At 39.4% G+C, this 12,610-nt stretch overlaps 1 protein-coding gene across 1 annotated transcript in view; it reads left to right on the plus strand.

The window, feature by feature from the left end:
• ZNF827 (zinc finger protein 827) overlaps positions 1-12,610 on the plus strand; it is a 167,526-nt gene that overhangs the window by 67,521 nt on the left and 87,395 nt on the right. The window contains exon 3 of the mRNA XM_075199134.1: positions 12,411-12,583. Within this exon, the coding sequence (XP_075055235.1) occupies positions 12,411-12,583 (173 nt within the window). The remainder of the gene's footprint in view (positions 1-12,410; positions 12,584-12,610) is intronic.

The following is a 12,610-nucleotide window of genomic DNA, read 5'->3' on the forward strand; positions in this document are numbered from 1 at the left end:
AATGTGGCACTTTCCCTCTGACTGAGCTCCATTTCTCTCATATTGTTTCTCTCTTTATGTACTTTGGACCTCATGGCAGCAGGCCACAGGCCTGCTCCCCAGATTGTAAGCGAGATCCCGGGACCTCCTCCCCCCTGTCCCAGGTCCCTGGTTGTCACTCTCCCCCCGCAGGCTCTATTCAGCCTTGTTGTTCCTGGTCTGTTTCCTCTGGCTCCTAGTGCCGGGGCCACAATTCAGAAAGTTGTGAATAACAACACCAGTGGGGCCCGTTACACATGTCTTTCTTCAGCATAGCTGGCAGCTTGGTTATATCTCACCTTAACAGGATGCCACCTCACTGCAGAATATCTTATCGCTCTTCTTCTTCCCTCAAAGTACTCGCTGTCTAAACCACACTCACTCACATGCAGGCAGATGCTACCTCACGCACACAGCTGCGCCCACCAATGAAACCCGTCATCCATGCTGTATACACAAAGCAGCATCAACTTGGATGCCAGCATGTGCTTTGGAAATGTTGAGTGTTTTCAGGTAGACAGCTTGGAGAGGAGTGTACACAATTATGTGCTTGTTTTGTGACTGTCTTGATTTTCTTCACACACCATAAATATGTATGTAATGTGCCACTAAAATTACCCCTTTAAAGCATGGAAAGATAAGTGGATTTTTTATTTAATTTCCATGTCCAAAGGAGCAAACATGCAGAGGATTTCAATAACCTCTGAAGAGGATAAACTATTTGTTTTAGACACAAATGGCTACTTTGGAAACTGTTGAATTATCCAGTAATGTTTACAGAGCTATGCTTTTTGTGTCGGCCGTTTTGAGACTTGTAATTACAGCCTTGTTTACCATCAACAGTTTGCAAGAGAGCATGTATGGTGTCTATAGAAGTTTTTACTCCCTTTTGGCTTTTTCACATCTTATTTTCTTAAATTAAGGAGGTGAAAATTGATTTATTTAGAAATGCTTAACACTGATCAACAATTAATCTGTAATGGATAATGAAAAAAGAAAATAACACTCTAAAGCTGTTATTCAAGTAATAAAAAAATTCTAAGTAAGAAAATGGAGCAATCGCTTATCTTCAGATGTCACATTATTAATCAATTACCGTCCACCTGTATACAGTTAAAGTGTTTCTTTTGATTTAAAAATACATGCACATGTGAGAGGTCCCACAGCTGATTAATGGATTCCCAGATAAGAGCTTCACCATAAGGATCTGAGAACATTGAAAGCAAATTTGTGAAAGAGTTGTTGAAAATCTCCAATAAAAGTACAGATATAGGAATATTTCAGTATCTCCCCTAGAGTGTTGTCCAAAGAAATTAAATTACCATATAACCCATTGTTTCTAATGTTGCCTTAACAATACACATTTTTATTAGCATTCTGGTGCGTTGCATTTTTCCAAACACATCTTATTCTATCCATATGCGTTTACCACAGGTAGCCTATGATGACCCTCAATGACATCAAACCGTTAGTAGCAAATGATTCTCAAACACATGTGCATTTCATTTGCATTTTCACTCTCGTATTTACTACCATTAAAAAAGTGCAACACCAATGGGTATCTTGTCTTAGAGTTGTCTTTTGCTTAACATTACAGTATGTTGCATTGATCAGTGACTAAAATTCCCAAGTAAATCCTTTTTGATTCCATGATGTAAGAAAACAAAACATGTTAAAGTTGGTGAATATTTTCTGAGAACATCGTATTTTCCAATATTGCCTGTAATATTGAGCTTCTTTACGTTTCTTAAAACTTTTTTAAGTTGTCCACTATGACATCTTTTAATACAGTTAGATATTTATTATTGTCATTATCTTTTGTATTTTGCGTGTTTAGTTTCATTGTAATATTGCTCTAATTTAAGAAGCTTCTAGTTGTAGACTGTGGATAGTCCATCTTCATAATCTATCAGTGTCTTTTTGGTGAACATAATGCACTACAACTTACGGAAGGTCCATCAATATCACTAAGGTCAACTGCCTTGTTATGGTCAATTCTGCGGAAGCTATGAGTGACACATGCTTACAAACAGAAAATGGACTAGTGTTGATTTAAATGCATTCTTATTACCTTTTCAACGAGACTGGGGCAGGGTAAGCTGCAGAAGTGAAAGACTTTAGGAAATGTGGTGCTGTCCTTCCGGTAGTTTGTTTGTGAAAAGTCAAGATAACACAGTGCTCATAGTGACAATCTTGTATTCAGGTAATTGTGTGTTTGCCTCAGGTTATCCAGTTATTTTCCCCAACCAACACCAAATGTCTTAACGTCTCTGATTACTGTATAATGGGCATTATTAAACCACTTTTCACTCTGTTAATCTCATTTATCATGTGCACCATAAATCACTTTGGTTTTGCCCCAGAGCTCTCAGATGCAGGGCCGGCATTGGCACTCCCGGTGCCCCCCTGCCTGGAATATCATGCAGGGGCAGTAAAGCCCCCCACTATTCATGTGCTGCTCTACATGCACATAACATTTTTTATGTTTTTTTCTGCGCGGCCCCTTCCTGCTGGCCCTCCTTTGATGTTCCGCTGGTCCCCATGGTCTGCCCAGGAAGTTTGACACCTACTACATCGATGCTCCTCTCTTGGGAAATGCCCCTGCAGATTTGGCATTCGCTTTGGTTTTGCTGGGAGAAAGATCTGCTGCCACTTTTGAACTACACCTTTCATGAGATAAAACGTTCAATTTTTTTCTCCTAATAACTAAATCAAGAGAGAGAGGAATGTTTTTATTACATTTTGGTACTTTTGCGTGTTCTTACACTAATCCTCAGCAGTCTTGAGCATTGCAAACCAGATTGTGTGTGTGTGTAGCTGATAAAGGTATGTATTTGTACTATCATCTCCAGTGGTGGAAGTGGGGTGTACACGGTGGAATGCCATACCGCCACTTCTACTGCCTTAATTGTAAAACCGATCACATTCCAGTCACTTAGTATGTGTGTGTGTATATATATATATATATATATATATATATATATATATATATATATATATATATATATATATATATATATACATACATACATACATACATACATACATACATACATACATATATATACACACACACACACACACTGGTGGAAATGGGGTGTATACGGTGGTATGTCATGCCGCCACTTCTACTGCCTTCATTGTAAAACTATTGGTCTCCTTCACTCACATTCCCAATACATTTTTCATACCGTCACTTCTACATTTCCACTTCGATCACTGATTGTATCACTTGTACAACTGGAACCAGCTGTTTATGAACAACACTTTCCATGATGCACCTCCTTCTGCTTTTTTAGTGATATCTAGAGTGTCGGAGGCTACCGCTTTAAGTCCTTGGGGGGAAAAGTGTAACTATATTAAGTAGTTTCTTTAATTTAGTTGATGACTGTATAAAATATAGTGTACCTTTTTTACACATGAGCTAATTATGTATGCAGAATAAAACACCTCTTGTTGAGGTAACCTTTCCAATGCATTTGCCAAGTAAAATTTTCCCTTCCCTTACATGTGCCCTTGTGTCTTTTTATTTAGTTGCATAGCGTACAGCATGTTCGTGTTCCCTGTGAAGTGCTTGTTGAGATTAGATGTGTCCGTAACAAGGGTGCCTCGCTAAATATGCGCACTAGACACTTTGCAAGATAAATGAACCTCATGCCACTGTGTATTCATGAGTCTGATGAGAAGGTTATTCATTTTTGATGGTTCCCAATTCTATGTGTTAGCAGCATTTTACACACAATGACCAATAATAATCATAATGAAAAGTCTTTTGATTACCAGGCACATTTTTGCCAGTTGACTTGCACAATACAGGATGCTCGGATGAATTGTGCTCGTTTGAGAAGTGCTGTATGTGTTTCTAAGATGTTAAGGAAATTTATGTTCCTAATTATGCTTCCGTTTAAAGATATCCCCAGGCCATGTAGATTATTTTGATGCGTATGTAAATATGAATGAAAATCACTATTTATTATTTCATTCTTGCAATGATATTTTACATTTGCTATTTTTATTGCTTTTACGTTAGGGGGACAGCAATACAAGGTTGGGTTTGAAAGCCAGAAAACCTTTATATACAATGAATAATGACACTCAGGGCTGACTTACTAAAGGAGCAAAAGGAGCATTTGTTCTTTGCTCAACAGATCACAGGACCCAAAAAGATCTATCAGTCCCCTGATGTCCTGGAAGGGAAATGAATCCCCTGTTTAAAAAATGCAGCCTTCTCTTTTTGTTGCTTGACCAAGATGATTCTAACACAGTAATGGGTAACAGGCCTTAGTGGACTGATCCTCAGAACTTTCACCTGCCTGGCTCTGCTGGGGGGCAGGGAAGCCTTTGCCCCCTGGGCTGGTTCCACAGTGGGCAAACTTGGGCTGGGTCACTGTGCTACCTGCATTTTTTTTCTTTAAAATGTTTCTAATGGGCCGCGCGCCGTGTCTCGCCCCTAGCTAAAATTTGCTAGCCAGCCCCTACTCGTTTGAATCATTGGTCATTTTTTCTGCTATGTGCCTCATTGACCCCAGATCTTATTTTCTGCCATATTTCCCACTGAGCTTTATCTGTGACCCCAGCTCTTGTTGGGGTGGCTAAATGGTGTTTTAGGGCAGGTGAGAGGAATTTTGGGTTTAATAGGGTTCTAAAGGGCATTTGGGGGAGTAGTGATGGGGTGTTGTGCTTTCTTTTATTAAATATATTGTTTTAACTTATTACTGAGATTAATGGTAATATGTGGCCCTTTTGACGGTTAGGCGGCGACACATGCAGCCCTTGAAGTATATTGGGTTGCCTATCCCTATTCAAATATCTCCTGGGTCAAATAAATAAATGTAAACAAACATATTCTAAACTAACCTTTTTTTCAACTCTTTACACCACATACTGACAGATTAGTCAGACCCTGCCTAGTCGAGCCTATAATTAAATAAATTATGCTGGGGACACATGGAGACAAATTGACTTTAGCGATGACACTGGGATTAGACCCTTGGTTTCCAGCACGTCTCTGCGTTGGTCAGAGTCCCTGAAAACTCAGCTGCTACTTCTCTGCAATCTTCACTAAGTGGCCTTAATCGTAACCTTTAAGTGGTCTTTAAATTAGGCAAAGTCCCAAATCTAAACCTTCACCAATAATTAGTGTTCACCTTAGTCTTAACATTAGCCTAATCTATAATCAAAGCCTAAATCCTCCCACACGCTACGTAACTTTCCAGTGGAAATATAAAGCGCAAAAAATTTTTTGGGGTCTTGAATGTCTTTCTTGATAATACTTGATACCTTTGGGATTTGGTTGCCATTTGTCCCAAAATCATAAGGGCACTAACATGCTGCTGGGCTCTGTGACTGGATCATTGGTGGCTGGGGAGAACCCTAATGTTGATGAGAAAGAGGGTTTTACTCCTCAGGCTGTGGAGGAGGGGGTGGGTTTAGTGTTTCTGCTAATAACCTGTCCTTGGGTTCTGCACAAGATATAGAGATCTGGGCACTGGAAGCTATGGCCTTTGCGTAGATTTTGGGGAGACTTATGGCAGTTTAATAGCTGTTGCTGTCTCCCACAGGTCATCTTATTAGATACTTTCTCTGTCAGCTTCGCAAAAGAGTTACTGTGTGAGATTAGGGAGTTCTTAGTGTGATGATTTTGCGTCAAGAAAGAGATAATAAGGTTCCTGTGGCTGGATCACTTAGAAATAATTTTATTGCAATAATATATTTAAATTATCAGCACAGTGTGCCAATTTATATTGTTGCAAATGTACTGATTGTTGATAATGTGTATTAGAAATGTACTTATTTTATTATATTGTGTTCTATATATGTATAGGAAATGCATTAATTTCTGACGTATTGATTTGTAACTTCTGAGAGAGGATGTCATGATTGGATTTGTATAACTTTTCTGGAGAAAGTCCCTCATGTTAATTAGACCTTTTTGTCTCAATGGCAAATACGTCTGTTTAGCCTGAACAGAGGGACTTAACATGAGGGACTTTTTTTTAGAAAAGTTATACAAATCCAAGGCCGTCAACAAAATTGCACCAACATACATTTCCTCACTTGTCTCAAAATATCTCCCAACTCGACACCTCTGTTCTGCACAAGATCTGCGTCTCTCCTCCACTCTCATCACATCCTCACATTCTCGGTTACAGGACTTTTTCGGGCTGCACCCACTTTGTGGAATTCCCTCCCTCGCACAGTCATCTTTAAGAGTTCTCTGAAAACCCACCTCTTTAGACAAGCTTGTGATATTACTCAACCACCATCTTAATCACACACACAGCCCACTCAATACTTTTACCTTTGCATTCTAGCTGGTCTATTGTGCAATATGATGTAGCACATGCCCTTGTGTTTCAAACTCCCATTGTCCCATAGATTCTAAGCTTGCGAGCAGGTTTCTCTTACCTCTCTGTCTGTATGTATTACCCAGTATTGTCTTATTAATGTTTGTTCCCAATTGTAAAGCGATACGGAATTTGCTGGCGCTATATAAATAAATGTTGATGATGAATCAAGACATCCTCTCTTAGAAGTTACAAATTAATATCTCAGAAATGAATGCATTTTCTCTAGAGAAATATAACACAATATAATAAAACAAGTACATTTCTAATACACCGTATTAAGAATTAGTACATTTGCAACGATATAAATTGGCACACTGTGCTGATAATTTAAATATATTATTGCAATAAGTTATTTATAAGTGATCCAGCCACAGGTACTTTCATCCTTGTTTCTATACTCAGTGGTTCTTCCAGATGAAATAAGGATACAGTCCAAGTGCTGGGTGCCATGTGTGGTTCCTACATCACAGATATTTCAGTTACCTTTCTCAGATATCAGGACTCTAGTGGGGCAGTGGTGGAACTACCATTGGTGCGGCAGGTGCAGTGCATAAGGGCCCATGGAGATAATGGGGCCCACTGTATCTCGTACAGCACGGTGGCTCAGTGGTTAGCACTTCTGCCTTACAGCACTGGGGTTGTGAGTTAAATTCCCGACCATGGCCTTATCTGTGAGGAGTTTGTATGTTCTCCCTGCATTTGCGTGGGTTTCCTCCGGGTGCTCCGGTTTCCTCCCACACTCCAAAAACATACTGGTAGGTTAATTGGCTGCTAACAAAATTGACCCTAGTCTGTGTATGTGTGTCTCTCTGTCTGTGTGTCTCTCTGTCTGTGTGTCTGTGTGTCTGTGTGTCTCTGTGTGTGTGTGTGTGTGTGTGTTAAGGAGTTTAGACTGTAAGCCCCAATGGGGCAGGGACTGATGTGAGTGAGTTCTCTGTACGGCGCTGCGGAATTAGTGGCGCTATATAAATAAATGATGATGATGATCCTTCAGAAGGATGGGGGCCCTGTTCCATCCTACCCGCCTCCCTGTATCGGGGCTCATAGCTTGCTAGTTCTGCCTCTGAGTAGGGGAATTGAATTACCTGCAAAGTTCTATTTGAGCCTCATGTAATGAGACTCTTCGGGATGTTTGGGTAGTAAAGCAAGCAAAATTCAGCAATGTTTTACTTGTGTAATACCAAGAAATTCTTGCAGACGCACATCACAAAGGCTCTGGTGAGACTTCACAGGAAATTGAATTCACCCCAAGGTGTCCTGCCAAACCTCATCACAGTAGCTCTCATAAGTTTCAAATACATTGGGAACTGCAGTTTTAGGTTGTCCTAGATGCAGGAAGTTTGTAGCTCAATGTCTGTAGTAGTCTGCAGTAGGCAAGACAGCAATTGAGTCCTCAGCTGCAAAATCGCCCCCAGGATGTTGTTGATGTAAGCCAGTCTAGAATTTATTTTGAGCAATGTGTGTAAATTTTGCAATTAGATTCTAAGGATTTCAGGGCTGCACCGGAGTAGTGAATCAATGAGTCCGTTATCTTATTAGACTGTCTATTTATATGTTCAAAGGACTGAATTTCTGGTACTGCTGCCCTTATATGACCACAAGCATAACATATTCTATTGGAACTTGGTTAACTTAGAAAAAGCCTTTTTACCCTTTAAAATTGATGTCACAAATTACTCTAATATATTTTTTTAAAGTGTATTTATGTTCTTTTTGATGTGCATTTTAAAAATACAATGCAATAGTCTTGGCAACATAAATACAGATTCATAGTACACAGCTGATGTTTGGGTCATATTGTCTTACAGTTCCATGATTACTTCTCTATGGCATCTATATTGGTCTCTGCCCTTCTCTCTCTCTCTAGTGGTCTGTGGTGGGAAGAAATGCTATAGAAATCACAAAAGGGAAACATATTTCTATTACTACAGATTTTTGTGTAACAAAAAATAAGTCTGCCACCAATGTTTTATTTTGGTCTTTGGGGCTCCTACTAGCTAGTGTATAAAAATATATTTAATTGTTGTAATAAATGCCCTTGTATATGAATTATTGAACAGAACAATTGAAAACCTCAGAATCTTTACTGTTGTAAGGTTAACTGAGGACACATTGACCTGTCGGAGAGAAAATGCAATCAGTAAACATTTCCAAAGGTGACAAGTATTATGTTTTGTCGCAAAAATTGATTTTTGTGTAGCCTCAATGAGCTTTCGAGATAATGCATAGGCACAAAATAAAATCTTTCTCTCTCTCTCTATCTGATGAAAGCAACCTAGGGCAGGGCATAATATTGTAATGTATTTTTTTCTATTGAATTTTGTATTTTCATGGTGCTGGTTTGTTCAATTGTTGAACAACTGACAGTCTGCAGGGCAAAGCAGAATTATATATTCGCATAACAGTGCACCTAGTTTAAAGATGAATTGGTGGAGAGACATATGCATGATAAAATGATAGTATAGAGTGTGATTTCAATTACATCATTTGTAGTGGTTTAGAAGGATCTTTTTCCACAGCTAACAGCAAGCTGACAGGGTGTGTCCGCAGTGAGTAATCAAACAGAACACCTGCAGAGAACTCCTATTTAAAGGTAAGGTGGGAGTGTCATAGGTCCATTAAGTTAGAGCTGTGGAAGGAGTGTAAAGTATTTAAACCTGTCTTTTTAATTTGTACAGTGTGACTAATGCTGAATAAGTCTGCCGGTGCATAGGGAGTTGGTCTCTGGTTATTTAGTGTTAGGGTCATAAGAAAGTGTGTGGAATTTTGTGTTATTTTTTACTTTTCTATCCTGACAATAAAAGCAAAGAACCAAGCAAAAAGTTGTCCGTGGGTACATCAGCAGAAGACTGCCAGTGCCACAAGTGGTGTCAGAAGTGGAATACTTAGGGAAGCAAGTTTCTGCTACCCAGCCTGCATAGACTTTTACATGGTTGAAGTTATGAGAGCCCTTGTGGCCTCTGTACTGCAAGAGCAGCAAGTTTAGGTGCAACGAGTTGCAAAGGCACAGGAGGAAAACACCAGGATCTTATGGGAAGAATTAGCCCAGTTGAGGCGTGACAAAAACGTACCATCATCAGCTGATGACATAGAAGTGTATCTGTTGTCCTTCGAGAGATTTGCAAAAAGGGCAAGCTGGCCTCCTGAATTTTGGGCTGATAGGCTGTCACCATATATAACTGGTGAAGCTCAGCGAGCTTATATGCATCTGGATGAGGACTGTGCTTAAAATCTGAGATATTGACTCACATTGGGGCTTCAGGGCCAGGCTGAGCCCAGTGCTATCATAAGTGGCGCTATGACCAAGAAAAACAGGTCTGAGCACAATTGTCCAAGCTTTCCAAATGTAAACAAAATGGCTGCAGCCAGAGGTGAATTCATCTATTCGGACTATTGAAGATTATTGCGGTCTGCAAAGATGGGTGCAGCAGTCTTGTGAATAGCTCGCCACAGTGGTAGCGAGGTTTAGAGCTTTTCAACAAATTACCAAAGCACCTGCGCTTGTGCCAAAGCCCATGCCACGTCTCTATAAACGATGGAATGATGTCAGACAAATTCTGAAGTGTGTATGCACTCACGGCCAGCAGTGTAGAAAGATCTCCATAGAGTTTAGAGATTCACAACCTTTTCAGCAGATGATGATGACAGATGAAGAGCACAGATCTGAAGGTAAACCATGGAAGTGTGTACACATGATTTGGAATGCTGATCGGGACTTTCAGTCATTGGTAAAAGATATCGCATGGGGAGAAATTTTCTATAGTGTGTACCTAGCTTAATACTTTTGGTTGATAAGGATTAACGATTGTGTTAACCACTGAGATTACTATTACATCTTTCTGCTCCTGTATGCTATTGGATTTACAGAACATCAGCAAACACATTAAAGGAGGCTTCCCCTAAATGATTTTTTGTTTTGTACATGTCCACTTCCACGTTTTACTAAATACATTGATTTGCTGCATTTATCTTTCAGCTTCAGTTGTATTCAGCATCTTTATACATTATCTTGATGCAGAGTTTGTTGTTGTTGTTGTTGTTGTTGTTGTTGTTATTATTGTTAACATTTATTGATCTTGCTTCAGGATACTTCTCAGCATTTTACAGTTGGGAAATTGGATATGTGACAAGCAGCTCTCTAGATACAACTGTATCCAATACAAAGGGCAGAGCTGAGTTGTGTCATATTCAGGAGCAAACTAAACAACTTTGCTTCATATGTCTGCTTGACATATTTATCAATGATGATATATTCAGGGCTTAATATCACAGAAATAAGATGAAAAAAATTGATTTAGTAAGAGTTAAAGAAAGACATGTATAAGCCAATAAATTTAAATACATTTGATGGTGGCAACGCCTCTAATTTATATGTGATATTTAATTATTGATGTTATTGTTGTTATCATTATTATTGCCAAAGTCACCAATGATCTCCTTTCTGCCAAATCCAAGGATTATTCTGGACGTCTCTGTGGCCTTTGACAGTGTGGACCACCCTCTTCTACTGTGCTGCCTTCACTGTATTGTTCTATGTGACACTATCCTCTCATGGTTTACCTTCTATCTCTCCAATTAATCCCCCTCCATTTCTACCTCTGGCTCCTCCTCCTCCCCTTTCCCACTTCCTGCTGGGGTCCCTAAAAGCTCCTTTGCCCCCTGCTCTTCTCTCTCTACACTTCCTTCCTTGATATATTAATCGGCTCCTTCAGGCTCCAGTATCACCTCTACACCAACACAGTCAGCCTTGACTATTGCAATCTTTTACTATCTAGAGTCCCCCTTTCCTGCCTTTCTCCAATGCATTGTGTCCTAAACTCCACTGGAAGACTGATCTTCCTGTCCCGCCACTCTGCTTCTGCTTTTCCCCTCTGACAATCCTTTCATTGGCTCCCTGTACCCTTCAGAATTCAACTAAAACTCCTCATCCTTGCCCGCTCCTTCCTTCGCCACCGCCTCTCCTTCACCCCTCTCTGATAACCATGTTACATTTACACTTCCAATAATTCTCCCGTGCTGCTTCCCAGCTCTGGAACACTCTCCCTCTCTCAATCAGACTCTATCCCTGTCTCCATTACTTCAAGAGCTCCCTAAAAACTCACCTATTCACCAAAGCCTACTAAGCCCCTCCCAACACCCCCGCCACCAACTTCCTTTCCTTGTGTCTCTCTCTCGAACTTAGACTCTGATCCCTCCCCTGTAGTATGTAAGCTCTCACCAGCAGTGAACTCCTTTCTTTTGCTTTCCACCACCCTACATTCTCTTATCATTTATTATTCTCCTGTTTCTTCCAGGTATTACTCTCCTCCTTTTTTCCGGTTTTGCTATTTTACCTCTTTTATGCCCTCCACTATATCTATACTCGAGGATGCTATCTGCATTCTGCTGTCCATGTTATTCCTTGCAGTTTCGCCTTTTGTAATACTACTCACATTAAGTTACCCTTGTTCTGCATTACTACTTTTATTATCTCTGTTTTCGATGTATTTATTTGTTTTTGTTTCATTACTTATGTTACCCTTTTTTTTATTTGTCACTTTTACTATGTAATGTTACTTTAATCGTCCCTATCATTTTTGTACTTTTACTCTGTACAGTGCCCTATAAATAAACATTAATAATAAAAAAACAATAAATGCTAAATTCCCTAGACTATATCAGATGGCAAGTGTGTGTTTAAAGTGGATTCTAGTTACAGTGATAACGGTTATGATATATTGCATATTTTCATTATATTTTACTACCTTCATTTTTATTATTGACTGCTATTTAATGCTCTTAATGTCGCCAGCTCTACCAGAAGGTGTGTGCAGATATTTTTTTTTGGCACTGTGTATCTAAGAATATATAACATTAAGTAGTTACACCTTATTCAATTATATTTTTACACACTTTTTGTCTAGTATCCTCAGTGTATTACCATTTGTTTCTGTGGTTGTACATGTATGCCATCCTAGTTTGTAGTGTTATGTTGTTGAAATGATGACTTTATTTAACGTAATGTTCACTTTGTTTCTCTTTATATTTATTTGCATGTAAAAGCCCCCGAAGAAGAAGGAGGAAAGCCTTTCCAATGTCCCATCTGTGGATTAGTGATAAAACGGAAGAGTTATTGGAAAAGGCACATGGTGATTCACACAGGTTTAAAAAGCCATCAGTGTCCACTATGTCCATTTCGTTGTGCCCGCAAGGACAATCTGAAATCACACATGAAGGTAACGTTATATTCGTTCATGGAAAGC

Source organism: Mixophyes fleayi, chromosome 1 (assembly GCF_038048845.1).
Source record: "Mixophyes fleayi isolate aMixFle1 chromosome 1, aMixFle1.hap1, whole genome shotgun sequence".
NCBI lineage: Eukaryota > Metazoa > Chordata > Amphibia > Anura > Limnodynastidae > Mixophyes > Mixophyes fleayi.